This window comes from Eriocheir sinensis, chromosome 52 (genome assembly GCF_024679095.1).
Source record: "Eriocheir sinensis breed Jianghai 21 chromosome 52, ASM2467909v1, whole genome shotgun sequence".
NCBI classification, from domain to species: domain Eukaryota; kingdom Metazoa; phylum Arthropoda; class Malacostraca; order Decapoda; family Varunidae; genus Eriocheir; species Eriocheir sinensis.
The window spans coordinates 5,241,643-5,264,004 of NC_066560.1; the positions used below are offsets into that span (position 1 = coordinate 5,241,643).

The 22,362-nt window shown below is 41.9% G+C and overlaps 1 protein-coding gene across 50 annotated transcripts in view; it reads right to left on the minus strand.

The window, feature by feature from the left end:
- Window positions 1–203: 203 nt before the first annotated feature.
- The window catches only part of LOC126982941 (uncharacterized), a 22,903-nt gene continuing 744 nt past the window's right edge, over window positions 204–22,362 (minus strand). The window contains exons 2-17 of one of the 50 annotated variants that reach the window (XM_050835261.1): window positions 20,121–20,285; window positions 18,702–18,896; window positions 17,528–17,647; window positions 15,369–15,462; window positions 11,312–11,435; window positions 10,464–10,599; window positions 7,315–7,440; window positions 6,697–6,823; window positions 6,182–6,305; window positions 5,494–5,681; window positions 4,881–5,078; window positions 2,342–4,409; window positions 2,147–2,299; window positions 2,045–2,095; window positions 1,860–1,891; window positions 204–1,808 (exon numbers count right to left, since the gene is read on the minus strand). In XM_050835261.1, the coding sequence (XP_050691218.1) occupies window positions 4,307–4,409; window positions 4,881–5,078; window positions 5,494–5,681; window positions 6,182–6,305; window positions 6,697–6,823; window positions 7,315–7,440; window positions 10,464–10,599; window positions 11,312–11,435; window positions 15,369–15,462; window positions 17,528–17,647; window positions 18,702–18,896; window positions 20,121–20,285 (1,700 nt within the window). In that variant the 3' untranslated portion in view covers window positions 204–1,808; window positions 1,860–1,891; window positions 2,045–2,095; window positions 2,147–2,299; window positions 2,342–4,306. Of the gene's footprint in view, window positions 2,300–2,341; window positions 4,410–4,880; window positions 5,079–5,493; window positions 5,682–6,181; window positions 6,306–6,696; window positions 6,824–7,314; window positions 7,441–10,463; window positions 10,600–11,311; window positions 11,436–15,368; window positions 15,463–17,527; window positions 17,648–18,701; window positions 18,897–20,120; window positions 20,286–22,362 lie in introns of all 50 variants that reach the window. The other 49 variants (XM_050835256.1, XM_050835244.1, XM_050835267.1 and 46 more) reach the window with 49 other exon arrangements.

A 22,362-nucleotide genomic window follows, 5' to 3' on the forward strand; every position in this document is an offset into this window, starting at 1 on the left:
CTTGAAGAGACAGACAGGTTAAGGAATCAACACTTTCTTTCTATCTTTATTGAATAGATTGTCTTTGGCTCCTATTGGCACACTGCTAAAGAGTTTGATCTATATCATTCCAAGATACTATATGAGAGAGAGAGAGAGAGAGAGAGAGAGAGAGAGAGAGAGAGAGAGAGAGAGAGAGAGAGAGAGAGAGAGAGAGAGAGAGAGAGAGAGAGAGAGAGAGAGAGAGAGAGAGAGAGAGAGAGAGAGAGAGAGAGAGAGAGAGAATAAATAGAGAAATAGACAGAGATAGACAGAAAAATAAAAAAAAACTTACACTGAAACAAAGTCAAACAGGAGGACAGACAAGCAATATATTCGCATAAATAAAACATTTACGCTGAAGAATAAACCTACGTCCACCCCATAAAAAAAAAAACATGAAGGTAAAAAAGTGAACAAAATCCGGCACGTATCAGAGAACGGGCCAGAATGAGGAGACTCGACAAATATAATAATTACGTAATGAAGTGACGTCCTGTATTCCCCGACCCCACGTTACAAGCACTGCATACGTATATACACACACTTTACTATTAGCACCCTCTGCCTCCTCTTCTCGCTCCGTCTGAGGCAACACAAGCCCCACTGGCACAGCATAATACTGTACTGCTGGGGCTACTCACTTACCCTACGGCTGTCTAACACGAGCCCGCTATTCCATGCCCCAAACAGTGTCTCGTCAGTGAGGGACAAAAACCTAAATGCCAGAGTGAGATTTCTTATTCATTTGTGTGTGTTGGAAATGATAATGACAACAGGACACTGGTGTATTATTCATGTGTGTAGAGATAACTAATATGTTCTGTAAGTGTTTAAGAAAATTTACTTAAGAATAAAGATCAAACATAAAACATTTCTGTGAGTAAACTTACCATATTTCCTGCCATACCAGATACACTTTAAAAATATAATTACAGGACGCTGATATATTATTCATATGTTCGGAGATAACTTATTTGTTCTGTAAGTGTTTCAGGAAAATTTACCTCAGCATAAAGATAAACAGAATACATTATAGTGATATGAACTGACATATTTCCTGCCAAACAAGATACACTTTTTGATCCAATTACCATGAAAACAACACACACCCTAAACCATGGTGATAGCTATCCCTAATCAGCCCTTGTCAAGTATGAGATGTGTCTTCCACTGTATCTCGGGTGGCAGTGAATACAATAAAACAAATAAACAAACAAGAAAAGATGGAGCCACTATAAACACTTGCCTGCACCACAACGGGCTGGGACCAACCGCCAAGGCCCCTCAAGAAAGCCTACAGATGCTATAGGCTACCACGTAAAAAAAAGAGAGAAAAAAAGAGAAAAAAGAAGAAAGAAAAAACATCATTTCACATTACTGGGCAGCATTGCACCCCGAGAGGCATTGCTCGTAACACACACTCGTAACACCAAACAAAGCACTTAATATTATGCCGTAACATTACAGGCACTAAGACAAACTTAAAATGTACGAGACTAGCTCTGTTACTCTTCCCCTTAAAAAAAGATAATCATAATAAATACAAAAATAAAAAAGGCGAGTACACAAGATACAAACCCAAAGATACATGATTTCTTTGTGCAGTAATTATGATGTAGAGTCAGAGAAATGGCCTGTGCTCTGCTGGGTACAGTGAGATGCAAAATAATTGACCCACTAAACTTGTCTCGGCAGCCCCCTTCCATGCGGCCAGTCTCCTTCCTCTCCTTCCTTTCTATTATTCTATTAGCCACTCCATTTCCTCCATCTCCTTACTAGTTTATCACCTAATCCACATTCTCCCTTCCTCTTCCTCCACATTCCTACCGTTTCTTCACCTACTCCACTTTCTCCCTTCCTCTTCCTCCACCTTCCTACCATTTCTTCACCTACTCCACTTTTTCCCTTCCTCTCTCTCCACCTTCCTACCATTTCTTCACCTACTCCACTTTCTCCTTTCCTCTTCCTCCACATTCCTACCATTTCTTCACCTACTCCACTTTTTCCCTTCCTCTTCCTCCACCTTCCTACCATTTCTTCACCTACTCCACTTTCTCCCTTCCTCTTCCTCCACCTTCCTACCATTTCTTCACCTACTCCACTTTCTCCTTTCCTCTTCCTCCACCTTCCTACCATTTCTTCACCTACTCCACTTTCTCCCTTCCTCTTCCTCCACCTTCCTACCATTTCTTCACCTACTCCACTTTCTCCCTTCCTCTTCCTCCACCTTCCTACCATTTCTTCACCTACTCCACTTTCTCCCTTCCTCTTCCTCCACCTTCCTACCATTTCTTCACTTTCTCCCTTCCTCTTCCTCCACCTTCCTACCATTTCTTCACCTACTCCACTTTCTCCCTTCCTCTCCCTCCACCTTCCTACCATTTCTTCAACTACTCCACTTTCTCCCTTGCTCTCTCTCCCCATTGCCCATTCCACTTTCTTCCTTCCTTTCCTTTCCATCAGCCCATTGCCCACTCCACTTCCTCCCTCACTCTCCTTCCCCCCAATCCATTATCCTTACTCTACTTCTACCTTCTTTCTTCTACTTTCTATTTTCTACCTCATCTACTTCCTCCACCTTCCTTCTATTCCCTGTCACTACCTATATGGAGAGTGGATAGCGAGTCACAGTGAGTTTACGAGTCCTGTGGATCAATCTCTCGCACTCACACTGTACCCCAACTTTCCGCTTCACACCGTTATATTCACGGAAGGAGATAATACAGGAACTTTACATTGTCGTATCTACCTAACCAGCCTTTTTATAGACTTGTAACAATGATGGCATGCTAGCAGCTGGACTAAATGCATGTGGTGAGCAAGCTGAAAGTGGTGCTAGGAAGTGGGCCAAAGTCTATCACAAGCGTATATATATGTGTGTGTACTATTTCAAATACGGCGGCAGGAAAGTCTCGGCCGCAGAATAGAGAACTGCGTCTACCCTTCTGTGATTGTGAATTGTATGTTAAATGTAAATATGCACTCGTTACTAACCCTGGTTACTTTAGGGAAGACTTAAATATTGGTCTAAATACAAATGAAAGCAAAAACGTTATTCATGATGTAAGTCCGACAAAGTTGTTATCATATTGCAAAGCTGTGGTATGATGTGACTACTGGAGCATGACAAAGCTAAACTGCCTCTGGAAACTGTGGGTTACTACTTTCCTCATTACAGAGTGAAATGCTTTTATGTCTGAATAGTTAAATGGTTACTAGATATGGAAACTACAATGAGTCATATTTTGTATTAATTGTTCCCCCTGTAAGTGTGTGCATGTGTGTGTGTGTGTGTGTGTGTGTGTGTGTGTGTTTAGCTCATGAGTTAGAGAACAAAACATTGGCGTGTGGCAACAAACATAAAACAAACATAGCCGGTGCTGGAATGATAGAACCACAAAGTGCAGCAAAGATTGGTCAGAGTGTGTTAGTGTGGTTGCCTGCACACTATCTTGATGCTTAGCTGTAAAGTTAAATGTTAATAGTACCATATTTGATACTCATCTTCCTAACCTCTACATCCTGAGGAACATGAATACAAATATTGATCACAAAGAAAATGCAATAAGTGAGATGAAACATTTGTGATGCTCAGGGACGTGTTGAGCAGAGACTGTAGAGGAGTCCGTAAATAAATAAAGTAACGCCTCACAGGAGGGACGCACATGACTAACAAAACAAAACACACACAGCATGTGGTATGCCTAGAAATTCCGATATGTGTGAGTACTTCAGGCCAATACTGTCACCTCAGCTGGCTGATGCATTGCCCACACAAGCTGAACGGAGTCACCCAGATTCCTGGCGGCCTTGCTACTGAATGCATGTTATGTGTGTGGCTTTTCCCTGAAGCTGCCAAGTGTGTGCACGCTGTGCTACACTAACGCTACATCACAGGTACAAGCACAGGACCATCACCTTTCTTCCAGGTGCTGCTTGGCTTGGCAAGGAACAGGGAAAATTATGCATTATTGAGATCCAGGAACGGTGAGCACTGCATCCTCCAGACTGCCTTCAAGAAAATTCAGGGAAAGAATTTTATAATTTTTCAGGTATCTATACATATATATCTTTGTCCATGAGATTCTGATCTCAACCATGAAAAAAGTCTGTTCAAAAATATACAACAATGTGTTACATACAGCATTATAGAATTTATCTATAGATAACATTGCTGCAGGGTGGCACACAAGTTGCACCATTACAAATCCTTTCCTCAGCTGCTCAGCTCTGTAAGGCAACTGTTGTGCCACCTTGCATAATAACTAGAACATGATTAAGCCAACTAGTCATCAGCTGGAGGCTCCATGCCACAGATCACGGCCTTCATGAACGCTGCCGCCGCCAGCGCTGCGTACGGCTGCCAGTCCTTGTTCCGGGTACCATCCCTGCAACACAGCGAGCCAAGCAGTTATTTACGGCACAGCACAAAGCAGCACCTCACAACTTCCAAGATATAGCTCATCTACTCCAAAGACAATAATTTTATCTTTTAAATCACATAATTGTTCTTGGATGCAAACTCTGAAATACATTATTATTAATCCATCTACCTATTCTGGTCTTTCCTCTTTACATCATCTCCAGCAATGTGACCTTGGCAGAAAAGACTCTAAACTCTCCTGCCTTTGCTTACTCTCCATGCACACTATAATCATTTCATTCTGAAACGCAATTTTTTATTTTGCATCAAACATCCTTTTTTGTCACCTCGTCCTCCTACATTCTCTCTGGGTGACACAGCCACTTTAGTGTGATCAGAGCACCTCTGCCACTTGTGAACAACACTGCACTTACTGGTGATCATGACTAGCTCTGTACCTACTGTTAGTCACAACTTAAGGTAACACCATACTTACTGGTAGTCACAGATCCCCCTGATGAACACATACTGGTCCTTGCGGTTGCCATACACTGACTCCACCACAGCATCAAACTCCTGGTCGTACGCCACCACTGACAGCTGCGAGGCAAAGTCCTGGCGCATCTGGTCATTGTCCACGACACAGCGCCCGGCCGCCACCACGCCCAGGTGGATGCACGGCTTGGACGGGTCCCTGCAGGGTCAGGGGTCATTTCAAGGCCATTGTTTGCCTCCATTTAATGTAAACAATCAATAATTGGTTAAAATTAGATGCTTTTTTTTCACTTTGCTAAATACAACCTATCCTTCACTCACGGTAATGATTTCAGTAGTTTTTAGACAATCTAGCACATGACAGTCAAGTTATGGACATGCCACAGTCAAATATGAACTTTTGTATCTTAGTGTTACAGATGTACACCCATTTCTTGATTGTAACAAGTAGAATATGAGAACACTTTCAACATTTAAAAATACATTTGAGTATTCTGAAGGCAAATTTCTTGACTGTAACTTACCATCACTACAGAGGTGTGTGTGTGTCATGCTACTGGAAAATACAACTCAATGAAGCGCAGGGGAATCAATCTCCCGGGAGTGTCACTCACCTCACATTCTCGCTTCCCTCCGGAGGCATTGGATGGGAGACTTCAATGATGTCTGAACCGCCAATACTCATGTAGAGTTTGTCCGTGGACTCACTGGGGCGGGAGAAGTCCATCTCCTGCTCAGCTAGCTTGGCATTCCCTTGCTCCATGTACTGGATCCATGGGGTGGGGCTTTCCTTCTCCGCCGCCTGTCAGGGGGAAGCAGGGCGGCTATTTATAAAAGATTTTATGGAAGGTTTTTTAATAACTCAACTTTTGTTATGTTGGACAGGCTGCCACTTCCACTCTGGTGATAAGATTTGTTGCTATGGTGATACATTTTGTTGCTATGCTCCTCCTCCTCCTCCTCCTCCTCTTTATCATCACTGTCATCATCATTATTACAAATTATTTTCACAAACTCATCCATTATTCATTATCACATCCATCATTACCACAAACTCATCCATTATTCATTATCACAAACTCATCCATTATTCATTATCACAAACTCATCCATTATTCATTATCACATCCATCATTACCACAAACTCATCCATTGTTCATTATCACAAACTCATCCAAGCTATGGTAGTGAATAAGGATACATAAGCAGCACTCACTTCAGTTAACTGCAGATACTAATCCTTGAATACTATCAGTGTCTGGCGGTGACTAATATTATCTCCCCACCACCCTCCCTCCATACCTGCTGCTGCAGCTGGTAGGCAATGTTCTGGAGGCTCAGGTCTGGCGGCCCCCACGACTTGGTCTCAAACTCGTACGTCCCGTTGTCCAGCGTCTTGGAGCCCTCACAGTACATGTAGATGAACCTGCATAGGACACGAAGTCAAGACAATAGAAATATGCTTCAAGTTCCTAAGAAATGAAAAAATTCTTATGTTTTTGGATTGTAGCAATTTTTGTCCAATTTCAGAAGGCAAGAGGAGTTGTGAAGGAAGTTGGAGAAAGAATGGGAAGATGGAAATACCTGGTGTAAGAAACATAATAATTGTTGGTAAGTAAAATTAAGAGCTAACAAATTGAATGAAGGCTGTGCAAGCCAAGTAAGTACACAGCAGGGAAGGTGGAGAAAAGGTTGAGAAGATGGGGAATATCTGGTGCAAGAAAACATGACCGTGGAAAAATATAATCAAGGACCAGCAAGGCCAATGGTGGTTGTGTAAGCAAAGTAACTAAGTACACGGCAGCAGCGAGACTCACTTCTGTCCCGGGGGCGGCGTGGCCACCACCACGTCGCCGAGCCTGACATGCTTGTGGTAGTCCGTGTAGTGCGGGACGCCGCCCGCCGTGCCGACCAGGAACACGTGGTCCACCTTCTGGAAGGTTCCTGCACACACAATGGACTGGTCAACAAACTAATAATAAATTAACAAACATTACTAATACATGAGAAAACTAGGTATATTTCAAGCCTTCCCTTATCCGGTAATTCATAACATAAGAACATAAGAACAAAGAACATAGGGAGACTGCAAGAGGCCGAATGGCCTACACAGGGCAGCTCCAGATTCACAGATCAATGTACAACAGCCTTTTGTATCACTAAGGGCTCATACAATGATGGGAATCTCCATACATAACCCAGTGCCTCAAAAACAGGTATATGGGGAGCATTTTGAATTATAATGAGAAATGCATGATTGTGCATGAATATGTTTGTGTGTATATTGAAGTGATTTTGTGTGATTTATTCTTTCTTTATCAGATTTTTTTCTTCTTCTTTATTCTTTCATGTGATTCCTCTTTATCAGACAATAAACTACACTCCACACTGCTGCCTCACTACCCTGGCCTGCACCTCCGGGGCCCAGCACTCACCCAGCAGCCTGGTGGTGGTGTTTCCAGCAGCGATGGAGGACGACCGGTCGTGGCCCACCGTGGGAAGCTTGGTGCACACTACCCTGTGAGCGCCAATGTTGCCGAGGGTGTACACGTTGCTCTCCCCTGCAGGCACAGGCAATGAGACAGGTCAAGGGGAAGAGTATTGTTGGATCTATTGACGTCACTACACTTAAGAGAGATGGAAAGTGGGCAAGGATGAAGAGTGACAATGGCAAGGGAGAGTTTATGCAAGAGAAGGAAATGGAGGTTCCTGCCTTGGCCAATTCTTTGAGAAAGCTCAAAGTAAAAGCATGCAAGAGGGTTTGGGGTTAGTAATAGTTATATAGGCAGAAGAAGAAAAGAAAGTCCTATTTTAAGGGTTAGCCGCACTAGTAGGCTATATAATTAATTTTTATTGAAATAGAAACAATTTACATAGCAGAGTTTAGGGTGAACAGTAACCCAAGAATGCTGAAGGACTATCAAAATACTTGAATGAAAGACATATGTAGGTGTTGTATTGGAACAATTAATGCCAATAATTGTTAATGGGAAAATATAACTATAGCCTACTCACTGATAATGTATAAGAATTAAAATGTTCATAAAAGTATTTATTTTTATCATAGTCAGCAAACAATTAAGGTAAAGTTTAAGAGAAGGAACTTATAGTGTGTTAATGTGAAGCTTCATCAACCAAACACAAGCTTAAAATAATATTACTAATTCTCTTTGTTCATTTTGTTGTGTCATGAATTAATGGCAAAAAAGATATTTCATTTGGATGTTAACTTATGAAAAAGCCCTTTACAAATGAACTTTAACATGTCCAAAAGCCCCACTGAATTTGGTCTTACTTTGACTAGAGAAAAAAATGTATGCAAAGCAGCCAATGACCCGTGTGTTTATGAATTAAAACTATGGGTAAAACCGTCTCCACCTGGGAATGTAGACTACCATGCTCTCTACCATGCTCAGCCGGCTCATGCACATACCATAACTACCACCTGCAAAGAGAGGCGTCGGAGAAACATGAGTGGTTAGTGAGCACTGCTGAGGCAAGCACTCCGCTGTACACCATTACTGGGAGGGGTGGGGAGGGTGGTGACAGCTGAGGGGAGGAATGGCATGCTGGGAGGGGTGTTTACAAGGGCGGCTGCCTCCCTTGATGCTACATACTGAGTTACATGGGAAGCACTGGCTGGGTAGTATGTATGGGACACTGGCTGGGTTGTATGTATGGGACACTGGCTGGGTTGTATGTATGGGACACTGGCTGGGTTGTATGTATGGGACACTGGCTGGGTTGTATGTATGGGACACTGGCTGGGTAATTTGTACAAGAGGATTTTTTATGTTTTCTCCTTTTTCTTGTTTATTTGTTTCTTTCCTTTTTTTTAACATTTACTATAACAACACAGCCTCAGTGCACAGGTGAAATACAAACACTGTGACAACATTAAATTCTACACCTCCTTCTGGCCCACAAATCGAGGGTGAACTTTATTATCATTTAGCGTGTTTTCTGTATAGTGGTTTGAGTGGTATATAATTAAGTGTAAACACCATCTGATCCCAACTTTAAAAGAGTAAATTTTTTTGAGTATCCCAAACCATGTGACTGTTATGGCAAGTGTTCAATGCGGTTAGTTGTCCTTCTACATGCAGTGCACTACAAAAAGGTGATCTTAATCTGCATGTTTCAGAGATATATTTTTACAGCAAGGAGGCAGTTAACCCGGTAGCAGCGGGGATCATGTTTCTTAATGGTCCCTCCAAGCGAGAAAAATGAGAAAAAATCACCCCTCACACAAACCATTTTATAACATATATCAAAGAATTTGTGATCAGATTGTGTATCATCTAGTTTGGGGGGTAAATATCAAATTTGGCCTGTCGCTGCTACTGGGTTAAGGGCACAACAAAACTGAAAACAAGGCCTAAAAAACACTTAAAAATAAAAGGTTAATATGCATAGTCATAGTAGGTTGGTGTCTTGATACTCCCTCTTGAAAGCTTCCAAATTCTACACAGATACAAAAATTAATGTCAAACGAGTAATATTATTGGCAGATGCATTATGAAATTTTAGATATGCCTCCTCTCACTCACAGGTACCAGCTGGATAAATAAATGAATCCATCCGCACTAACTAGAGGTTTTCATCCATCGACTCCATCGTGCAACAACTCGTGCACTCACACACACGCCCATGCCTGTGAGTTACTGTGTGTCTCTAGCCAGCACCTTCACACTGTCCCTCGGGTGTGGTGTTGAGTGTTTACCAGCAAGACAAATGCAACACACCTACACAGCCTAAACAAATACTACCATATATAATCAGGAACACCAGTGACAAGCAGCTTCATAATGATAATAATAGTTATATTCGTAATAACATCATACACACTCATGTAAAAGTCAATCAGATATTGAAGTCAGCTCCAAAAGACAATGTTCTGTTCAACTGAAGAATAAATTTAATCTCCATTGAAGAGTAGTCTCTGTGTAAGACTTAAGTATGAATCTAACCCCCAGAGAAGTAGAAAATAGTATCCATGTAAAAATTAACTTTCTAAACATGACCTAAAAATGAATGGCTGACTTTTAAATGAGTATAATATAGTTAGTGGTCACAACTATAGGTATCTAGATAGAACACAATGATTGTTTCTAATGTACCATCCATGAGGGTGCTCCCATTAACCTATTATGCTGTTTGTGATGGCTATGCATATATTGTAATTTTGACATATATATGCTTTCATACTGTTAATATGCTGTTCAAGATGGCTATGTATGTATTGTGATGTAAGTGATGTAATTTTCACTTGAGTATATGCTTTCATACTGTTAATATGCTGTTCATGATGGCTATGTATGTATTGTGATGTAAGTGATGTAATTTTCACTTGAGTATATGCTTTCATCATGCTATCATGTTGCTTATGATGGTTATTTATGTGATGACATTCCTACTTGATGAGTATGGAAGTGCTTCCCTGCCTTGCCAGTATGGGAGAGAGAGTTTCCTTCTGCCATCAATTACTCAGGAGTGAGGTGATGGTGAGCTGCCACAATATCTGAACTGGGTCAAATAGGATGATGCAAACTCTTTCTGAGGGCGAGAGCAGTGTCTTCCTTACCCACGGTGGTGTAGCGCACGAAGGTCTCCTGGTTCTCAATCATGGTGTCGACGGCCAGCTTCTCACAGTAGTGCGCTGTGATGATGGCGATGGTCGGCTGCTTCTTGGAGGTGATGGTGGGCATCTGCCTCACGACCTGGGTGAGGAGAGTGGGTTAGGAAGGGAAGACTCATGCTTATTAACCCCTTGGATGTGGATATCCTACAAGAAGATATCTACAGGAATGGAACAAAAAGTGGCTGCTACAATTCAGTGAAGAAAAATGTAATGTCATGCACCTTGGGTGGGGAAATCCAGCACACCAATACCACATGAGAAACACTTCACTATCCACCACAGAGGAAGAGAAAGACCTGAGACTATATGTTACCAGGCTACCAGATAAGGTGAAATCTGTGCCAATTGCAGCAGACTGGTTAATGTGTACTAGTTCATCTGAATATCCAAACTCACATTATCTGGACATAAAAAATAACAAATATGAGGAGAGGGGGTTGGGTAAGGAAGACATTACCATATATGAGTTATCATCTGAATATCCAGACTCGCACTATCTGGACACAAAACAAAAACAAATATATAATAATTCTTAAAATGGAGGTCATAAGAAAATATGGATGCAAGGGTGGCTATGGGTTAAGTCTCTCTTTCTCTCTCTCTCTCTCTCTCACTTACACACACACACACGCATACACACAATGAAGGAAAGGCTGGATGAATGTAGATATGGAGACGGGACTATTAGAGCTTAGCTTGGGCCCGGTAGACTACAAATAGGTAAATACACAGTCACACACAGCACTGTACAGGACACACCGGCACAAGGAATGAGCCTGACGAAGCCTGACCTTGACGTCTGTTTCGTTCTGAACCACTCTTGTGTAGCAGTCTTTGGTCATGGGCTTGATGAGTCCCTTCTCGGTCAGCCGGGCAATGAACACCTCCACCTGGGCCACTGACGACGACGCTCGCCTGGTGTGGAAGGGACAGATAAAACACATGATGATGATGAGAGATGATTAGGGTAAAGCTAAAGTTGGGGACATCTGCTACAGCTGTGCATGAGATGTGATTACTTCAGCTAAAATATAACTAAGAGTAAAATGATGATAAGCAAAAGTAATTATTCTAAGATCTTGTCAGTCACTGGTATAGATTCCTCCAACCCCAAAAGGGAAATTAGAAAATGGAAAGAAAAGATGAAGTTACTGGTATAGATTATATACTCATCAGAAATAAAATAGATAACACATCATTTAGAAAGGATACATGAGCAAAATGGGCAAAATGTTGTCAAGCAAAAGTAATTATCCTACAGTCTTGTCAGATAATGGTGTAGATTATGAATGTTGTCAGAAAAGATACAACACACCATTCAGAAAGGATTCAATAGCACGGCATAAGCAAGACTCACTTTGCCATCTCCTGCAGGGTGATGGGGTTGGGGTAGGATGACTCAATCATCTCCAGAACCTCTCTCCAGAATCTCTCTCAATCTCCAGAATCTCTCATCAATCTCCAGAATCAATCAGTCATCAATCAATCAATCAATCATCATCATTTCATCGACTCCTGCTCCTAGGAGCTCCCACCAGGGGATGGCCATGGCAGAAGAGCTTCCAACTTTCTCTATCCAGACACTCCCTCCTTGCCTGCTCAAAGTTTCTCAAAGATCTTTCCCCACTCTCCCCAACGTACTCTTGCACCCTATCCCTCCATTTCACTGGAGGTCGTCCCAGCATTCCTCTATCTCACTCACATACACCCTTCTGGTCATCTTACTTCCTCCATTCTGCCCATGTGCTAAACCACTTTAAGGTCTGTTGCTTCACTTCTTCCACCACTCCACACTTCTTCCCTTCACCCCTGTGACACATTCCAAAATGCTTGAACACACTTTCATTACTCATTCCATCCATTCTACTCACACCACAAGCACTCCTCAAATAACTCATTTCCACTGCCTGCACTCTAGACCTCTGGCTTTCATTCCAGGCCCACGTTTCACTTGCATATGTGAGGGTTGGTACTATTATTGTATTTCTCAAATCCCCTTTTATGTTCACACTGCCATTCATGATCTATCTCAACTTACCACCCTTCTTCCTTGCAATGCTCCTCTCTCTTATCTCTCCCTCCATACCACCTGTGCTACACATAACTGATCCAAGGTACTTAAACTCACTGACCTCCTCCATTTCTTTTACCATTCAAAATTATTTTGCATTCTTTTTCCATTCAATTCCCACTCTATATGGGCATACACAATCTACAACCTCACTTCACTTGTGCTCACAAACCATCACTTTACTTTTTGTTGACATTTACTTAGCTTTCTCCTATTACAGACTCTATCAAAAACACTGACCAAATTTTGTAGGTCATCTTTCATTTTCTGCAATGAGCACTGTGTCATCAGCAAACAGGCATCAATCTGTGCTCCCTTCCTTCCCTCACTCAGACATTCTTACTCCAACTTCCCCAAACTTTGTCCTTCATTTCTCTAATGACACCATCCATATAAATATTGGTGCTCAAAGTTTCTCAAAGATCTTTCCCCCCTCTCCCCAACGTACTCTTGCACCCTATCCCTCCATTTCACTGGAGGTCGTCCTCTAGCATTCCCTCCCTCTATCTCACTCACATACACCCTTCTGGTCATCTTGCTCTCCTCCATTCGCTCCATGTGGCCAAACCACTTTAAGGTCTGTTGCTTCACTTCTTCCACCACTCCACACTTCTTCCCTTCACCCCTGTGACACATTCCAAAATGCTTGTACACACTTTCATTACTCATTCCATCCATTCTATTCACACCACAAGACCTCCTCAAATAACTCATTTCCACTACCTGCACTCTAGACCTCTGGCTTTCATTCCAGGCCCACGTTTCACTTGCATATGTGAGGGTTGGTACTATTATTGTATTTCTCAAATCCCTCTTTACTTCTATGCTCACACTTCTGCCATTCATGATTCATCTCAAGGACCCTACCACCCTTCTTCCTTGCAATGCCCTTTCTCTTATCTCTCCCTCCATACCACCATGCTTACACATAACTGATCCAAGGTACTTAAACTCATTGACTTCCATTTCTTTACCATTCAAAATTATTTTGCATTCTTTTTCACATTCAATTCCCACTCTATATGGGCATACAAAATCTACAACCTCACTTCTACTTTGCTCACAAACCATCACTTTACTTTTGTTGACATTTACTTTCAGCTTTCTCCTATTACAGACACTATCAAAAACACTGACCAAATTTTGTAGGTCACTTTCATTTTCTGCAATGAGCACCGTGTCATCAGCAAACAGTATCGAATTCAGTACCCACTTCCTTCCCTCATCGAATAGTCTTACTCCAACTTCTCCAACTTTGCCCTTCATTTCTCTAATAACACCATCCATATAAATATTGAATAACCATGGTAACATGACACACCCTTGTCTTAAGCCCACTTTTATCTCAAAATGTTCACTTGTTTCTCCAGTAATTTTGACACATGCAGATGCACCCTCATAAAAAGACTTTATTGCACTAAGCAGTTTTCCTCCCACACCATAAACCTTTAAAACATCCCACAATGCAATCCAGTCGACTCTGTCATAAGCTTTTTCGAAATCCATGAAGGCAGCGTATAGTTTCTTTCCTTTTGCTATTATTTTTTCTACTACCATCCTGAAGGCAAATATCTGATCCACACATCCCCTTCCCTTCCTGAAGCCTCCTTGTTCTTCACTAATTTTCTCTTCTGTAAGTCTTTGCACCCTCTCTATTATGACTTTTCCATATACCTCTCCGGGTATACTCAGGAGACTTATACCTCTATAGCTCCCACATTCCCCTCTCCTGCCCTTCCCCTTGTAAACTGGGACAATGATGGCTTCGTCCAGTCTGCTGGCACCCCCCCTCCCTCCCTTCCATGCTACTTCACATATCTTGACCTTCCATTTTATGACTTCATCTCCTCCACACTTCAACATTTCTGCTGTGATTCCATCAATTCCTGCTGCCTTTCCATTTTTTAATCTTTTTATTGCCTGATTTACTTCTTCATATGTTATACTTCTTTCTTTCTATACTCCTCCTCTACCTCTACTCAAAACTGCTGCTGTTACAGCTGCTGGACGTCCATCCTCAAAATTCATTAAGCTTTTGAAATATTCTCTCCATCTCTCTTTCACAGCTTCCCCGTCTTTCAACATCTTTCCATTCTCATCCATAACTTCATTTATTTTACTTGAGGAGATATTTTCTGCATTTCTTTCATTTTTTACTTCTTTCCAAAATGATTTCCTGTTCCCTTTATATTTTTCACTTAGTCTTTTTCCAAAGTCTTCATCAACTCTCTTCTTCCTTTCTTTTATTGCTTGTTTTAATTTCATTTTGCATTCTCTATATTTCTTTTTCCTTTCCCTTTTTACTTGTTCAGACACATTTCTTTCTTGAGTTTTCTTAAAAAGTTCCCTTTTCTCTTTTACTATCCTCCTTATCTCTTCTGTCCACCATGAATTTCCTTTTCTTTTTCCATCTCTCACCACTTTTATCCCTAACACTTTTCTTGTTGTAGTTACCATTATTTCTTTAAATGTTCCAATCAATCAATCTCCAGAATCTCTCATCAATCTCCAGAATCAGTCATCAATCAATCAATCTCCAGAATCTCTCATCAATCTCCAGAATCAATCAGTCATCAATCAATCAATCTCCAGAATCTCTCATCAATCTCCAGAATCAATCAGTCATCAATCAATCAATCTCCAGAATCTCTCATCAATCTCCAGAATCAATCAGTCAATCTCCAGAATCTCTCATCAATCTCCAGAATCAATCAGTCAATCTCCAGAATCTCTCATCAATCTCCAGAATCTCTCATCACGGCACAAGCAAGACTCACTTTGCCATCTCCTGCAGGGTGATGGGGTTGGGATACGACGACTCAATCATCTCCAGAACCTTCTCCTCACTCAGCTCGGGCTTCTGGTCCTCCACTGAAAAATATAAAAGGTCAATAAAATCAATCACATTAACAAAACTTCTGCCACATAAAAAACTACAGTGGCATAGAGAAGGGAATATATGACAAGTTTATTACAGGTATGTGGCACTGTATGGCAGGTGAGGCACACAGGGAAGGGAAGGAGCACGGGAGGATCACCAAATCACGCAAACACACAGCAGCAGCGGGGACAAGAATCACCGACTGTTGCTGGACGTGTTGAGAAAAATTAGGAAAAACGACAAAATCTCTATTGCCTACGAAGGAAAATCTAAGAATTAATGAAGCTAATCTTGCCTTCTAACTAAATCTCAGTTAATACATGTCATCATCACTACACACACCACAGAGGAGTCAAACCAACTTGATCAATCACAGTGTTGGTGAATCAGGTCTCTAAGAGTTAGACAACTAGACGACACACATGTTACTGTGTTAACGAGAGCATTTCACTTATTCTGTTATGATCACAAAGCAATACTCCGTGTACGCAGGAGGAAGATCCTGACTTGTGCTTTATTTTGACGGGAAAGGTAAAAAGAGAAGGGATGGGTCAAGGTCCCTTTCAAGTTATCCTTATCTGGCAGCAAAATATGAAATCACTTTGTATAAGAATGATATTAATCAAATGAATTACGGTCACCCACAATATTTGAATGAAACAGGTGAAAAATGACATACTATTTTGTACATTTGTCCTGATGGAATCTGTAATAGAGGCAGCTTAATATGAGCATGTAGAGATGTAGAGTTGTTGGACAAATTTAATAATCGTGCAAAACTCTGCTTCTCGGGTCTTATATAGCCATGGCAAAGTTACGCGCACTAACACACACACACACACACACACACACACACACGAGGCAAAGAGGAGTTACTTCAGTATTAATCTGGGGCTGCAATGTGTCAGTCAATCATGAGTCAAGGCTCGGCCACAACACAGCAGCCACTAAATAGGAGAAAATCAATGCGACACTTAGAGGTGCGCGAGTCCTCAATTCTGGCCACTTCCATTGAGTGATAAACTTAATAGTGAACACATCAAGATGAAAACCCCCTTACAGCACGATCCCACAGTCCTGTGATAAAGGAGGAAGCTTCTTGGTCAAGCTCTCTGTGACATAAGCTGAGCAAGACATGAGAGTGGCTGCCGTGAACCAAGGACTCCCCACAGCTAAGGTTCCCCCCTGTGAGGCCCTGGCCGTGTCCGGGAGATGCGGCAAACTGTGGGTGCAGCAGTGTGGTGGGCAAGCACCTGCGTCTGGCTCGCTGCGGCCCACTGTGTAAAGAGCCGCTCCTGCCCTCGCTGCAGACAGATTGCAACGGTTGGCTCAGAACAGAACTTTGGCTCAAGGGGAACAAGGAATATATAAAAAAAGATAACAGAGGAAAGAAGATGGTGGGAAATAAACCATAAGTCAACCAGTAACAGAATGAGGAAGTATAGTACAGCATTTTCAGTCTGGTGGAGAACATATACATACAATTTAGTATTTTGTAGACTTTTCCATCACGTCAATTATGAACACACTCGTCTTGCATACTTTCACTCTACTGGTGTGTGGACGTGTGAGAAGTAGAATAAAAGACCTATGGGGGGGGTGGGAAGCGAGGTGGATGTGTGCAGAGAGGGGGAGGGATCATAACAGTTGTGTGTGTGTGGGGAAGAGGGAGCATAAAGGGTGTGAGTGTGTGTGAATGCATGTGTAACTGGGGACAAGAATAACAGGTGTGTGTGTGTGTGTGATGAGGAGCATAACAGATATGTGTGTGGGGAGGAGGAGAGGATGACATGTGTGTGTGTGTGAGGGGGGGAGTAAAAAGGTGTGTCTGAAGGGGAAGGGGGGTAGTTTGATAAGTGTGTGGTGGAGCATAATAACTGTGTGTGTGTGTGTGTGTGTGAGTGTGTTTTTGGGGACAAGATTAAAGTGACATGTGTGTGTGGTGGAGAGGTTGGGTGGAAGAGTATAAAAATTGTGTGTGAGGGGGAGAGGGTTGAAAAATAAAGGTGTGTGTGTGTGGAGGAAGGGGAAAGAACGTGAGGTGCGGGGGCTTACTGGGTCTGGTCGGGGGCTTGTCAGACTCCTCCAGCTGCCTCAGTTCCACCTCCACCTTGCTCACCAACTTGTACTTGTGCTGCATCATCTTCATTATCTTCTTGATGAACCCAACGTAGTCTGAAGAGAAGGCCATCATTAGAGCAGTCCTATTTACTGGATAATTGTGGAAAACTTAATCTATGTAAAAGTTGAATCCCAAAAGGCCATGTTAGGTTCAGAAGAGGAATATATGCAAGCCCCTAAATAGTAGTAGTAGTAATAGTAGTAGTAGTAGCTGAAGAGAAGGCCATCATTAGAGCAGTCCTATTTACTGGATAATTGTGGAAAACTTGATCTATATAAATGAAACCCACAAGGCCATGTTAGGTTCAACAGAGGAATATATGCAAACCCCTAAATGGTAGTAGTAGTAGTAGTAGTAGTTGTAACTCCATATGCATGTAGTCCAAAAAGAAGTTAACCCTCTAGACTTAGCCTCAGAAATACATTAAAAATCGACATTTAAGCGAGGCAGCATGAATTCGTGCCAGATAGAAACAAACAAAATAATAGATAAATGCTAAACTAAATATTGATGATAATGAAATGGTTTGTGTGAGTAATGATTTTTTCTCATTATTCTCGCTTAGAGGGACCATTAGCAAACATGATCCCCGCTGCTACTGGGTAAAGCAAGGCTACATGAATAAATAGATAAAAATACTCCATATGAGTGTACATGAACAGATAAGTAATTGTAAACTCCAAAGTATAATAAGAGGAAAGAAAAAAAAGAGGCCAAAAGTCTATATTTACAAAGATTGATTGATTGATTGATTGATTGATTGATAGTTTATTGTTGCAAAGTTTTACAGTTTATTCCCTTCTAAATCTATTTCAAGACTCTGATTGTAAACTTTAATCAGTCTATTTTTGCATAGTTGTATATTTTTAAGAGCAATACTACTACATTAACAAGGTCGAGATATTTCGAATTGAATTATTAGGATGAGAGAGAGAGAGAGAGAGAGAGAGAGAGAGAGACACACACATATATAATCATTAAGCTGTCTTCTGTTTGAGTGTATAATTATGTATCTCGATTTTGTTCTCGTTCGTTTACTTGCCCTGTTCTTTATATATGCCAATGGAGAAAGAGAGAGAGAGAGAGAGAGAGATTCCAATCACCCACCCCGAGGAAACTCCAATGGCGCCACCAGCTCCTTGAAGAACTCCTGCGCGCTCCTCATCCGCTCCTTCTCCGGCACGCAGCTCTGGAACCAAAACCGCAGCTGTCGGCTCTCCTGCGTGTGCTTCTGCGTCTGCGCGTTCACCAGGAAGACCTTGAACTCCAGCTGCAGGTGTGCGGGCGTGTCCTCCACTTCTTCTGACGGAAAGGGAACGATATTGAACGCCAAACGTGTGAGGCGAATTTGAACCAACTATTTTTCGCGGGCTACGGTGTTTATCGTAGCAACATCTGTACTGTATAGTGCCCCAAATGTGTTCCTATCAACTCTAGCGTTCAAAAACTTCACTAACCCCCCTGAAACGAAATGGAATGACGCCAAACTTGTACGAGGCAAATTTGAACCGATCCTTCATCTTCGTTTGCTGTATTGTCATAAAAACACCCGTCTATAGCGTCCCAAATGTGTTCCTATCAACTCTAGCGTTCCTAAACTTCACTATTCCCCCCAAAACGAAATAGAATGACACCAAACATGTATGAGGCAAATTTGAATCGGCTATTCTTTTTCGTTTGCTGTACTGTCATAATAACACCCGTCTAGCGCAAGTATTCTTATCAACTCCAGCGTTCAAAAACTTCACTAATCTCACTAAAACGAAATGGAATGACGCTAAACTTGTATGAGGCAAATTTGAACCGACCATCCTTTTTCATCTGCAGTGCACTTCATACTAACAAACGTCTATAGCGTCCCAAAAGTATTCTTATCAACTTTAGCGTTCCAAAAAATTTCTAATTACCCTAAAAGTAAATGGAATGACGCCAAACTTGTACGAGGCAAATTTGAACCAACTACTCTTCTTCGTTTGCTGTACGGTCATAATAACACCCGTCTATACCGTCCCAAAAGTATTCTTATCAACTCCAGCGTTCAAAAACTTCACTAATCTCACTAAAACGAAATGGAATGACGCTAAACTTGTATGAGGCAAATTTGAACCGACTATTCTTTTTCGTCTGCAGTGCACTTCATACTAACAAACGTCTATAATGTCCCAAATGTATTCCCATCAACTCCAGCGTTCCAAAACTTTTCTAATCCCGCTAAAACGAAATAGAATGACGCCAAACTTGTTCGAGGCAAATTTGAACCGACTATTCTTCTTCGTTTGTTGTACGGTCATAATTTAGGAGCAGCGAGTAGCGGGCTTTTTTTATTCTTGTTTCCTTTTTTTGTGTCTTTGAGCTGTCTCCTTTGTTGGAAAAAATAATAATAATAATAACATCACCCGTCTATGATGTCTCAAATATATTCCTGTAGTCTTTAAATGTCCCAAACCTCCTCTAGTTCCCTCCTCTAGAAAAAAAGTGGTATAAATATGACGTAATGAAAACAGGGGATCAAGAGCATACACATACCAGTCACAGCTTCCCCACCTTGCCGCGTCTCCTTGTTGATGATGATGCCGGAGTGCTGGCCGCCCCCCACATGCACGTTGCCCTCCTGCGCCGCCACCTTGCGACGCTCCACCATGATGGTCGTCGAGTTGGCCGTCTTGCCCCGCGGCGTCATCACGATCCGCTCTGGTCAGGGGAGGAGGAGGAACGTAAGACGGAGAGGCTGGGTTAGGAGGGTGTCTGCGTGTGTTTGGGTGTGTTCAGGAGTGCCTGCGTGTGTGTGTTTGCGTGTGTCTGACAGAGACTGTGTGTATTTGCGAGTGCCTGCGTGTGTGCGTAGGAGGGTCGTGAGAGGAGTTGGATTTGCGAGTGCCTGCGAGTGTTTGCGAGTGTCTGCGTGTGTTTGCAAATGCCTGCGTGTGCCTGTGTGTGCCCGTGTATGTTTGAATGTGTTTGTATGTGTCTGCGTGTGTTTGCAAGTGCCTGCGTGTGCCTGTGTGTGCCCGTGTATGTTTGAATGTGTTTGTATGTGTCTGCGTGTGTTTGCAAGTGCCTGCGTGTGCCTGTGTGTGCCCGTGTATGTTTGAATGTGTTTGTATGTGTCTGCGTGTGTTTGTGAGTGCCTGCGAGTGTTTGTGAGTGTCAGCGTGTGTTTGTGAGTGGCTGTGTGTTTCATCTGTGCCGATTTTTATTATTATTTCTTTTATTTATATTTGTATTTCTATAAGTAGTTGGTCGTCACGATTTGTTTTGGCCAATGGGAGGACCAACCGATGGAAGATTAAGGTCAGTGTGTGTTTCCGTGTGTTTGCGTGCATGTGTTGTGTATTTGCGTGATGTGCCTTTCTTTATTTTTTACTAACAATGTATCGTATAAAAGTACTCATCACGATCCGTTTTTGGTCAACAGGAGGGAGGACCGTTGGAGGATTGAGGTCAGTGTGTCTGCGTGTGTCTACGGCCCATATTTTTTAACGTATCGGGCTTCCATTAAGACTTTCCAAGGAGAGAAAAGTTTGGAATGTTTCGTTTAGTCGGCGCAACCTCCGTGGTCATATGGAGGAAGAATTATAGGAGAGAGAGAAGATTAACCGGGTTTTCATGGATGCTTTTTTTTTCCCCACGTTCAAGGTGTAGATGTCGTGTAAAACTATCACTAGAATCACAAAACAGGCCATGGAAATCCCAGCAACTTGTACGAGAGGCTTTTTCAAAGATGCGAACTGAGGCGACGATGCATTTAGAAATAAGGTTGGTATTTTCAGACGCTTCCTCCTCTCACATCACCTACTTCCAAAGGCCAAAAAGGAGATCAGTCGGGTTGTATTGAGTGTCTTTTTAGGTTCATGGTACAGAGGAAGGGTCACACTACCACCAAGGTCAAAGAACTACTACTGGAAATGCCCACAACTCCTACGAAAGCCTTGTCAAATGAGTGTTCTTGAGAGATGAAATGGATTATAAAACGACCCTCAGTGTTTGCGTGCATGTTTCAACGGTACCGGAATGAAGGTATCTATATCGGCACCTTCGAAAACAGACCGCCTATTCTTAAACACTCCGGCGCCCCAGCACACATATTTGACAAGGCTTTCGTAGGAGTTTTGGGCATTTCCAGAAGTAGTTTTCATGACCCTGGTGGTATTTTGACCCTTCCTCTGTACCGTGAACCTGAAGAATCACTCATTTGAACCCGATTGATTCTCTCTTTAACCTTTAGAAATAGTTGATATGGGAAGCGAAAGTGTCTTGTAATACCAGTGAAGGTATCTATATCGTCACCTTCGTAAACAGACCGTCCAAGTCATTATTATTTTCTACTTTAGAGGAAATCAGAAAAGAACGATCATATTCTCATTTGGCTTAAGGTTTAGGCAGAAATGAAGAGGCCAATTCTAGGACACTCAACCCCTGAATGTCGAAGGGAACTATACAAAAATGGGCGTCACATGTTGAAAATTGATGTAGACAAAAACAAGGAAATCGTTGAAAAATGACTTAGGCGATTATTTTATGAGGGTGACGATATTCTTTTTATATTTCTTATGTATGAAGTTTAGTCAGTCATCCCCATCCACTCTGACCAAAGGAAAGGTAGAGAGAGGATCTGAACGAAATAATAATGAAGTAAAAATAAAAATTTGATCTCGAGTGTCAAATCTGAAGAACACAACGCTACTACAAATGATATTTTCTTTATACGTTGATGCAATAATTATGTCGGAATAAAAAGTGACAGATCGTGACGAGGCAGAAGTAAATG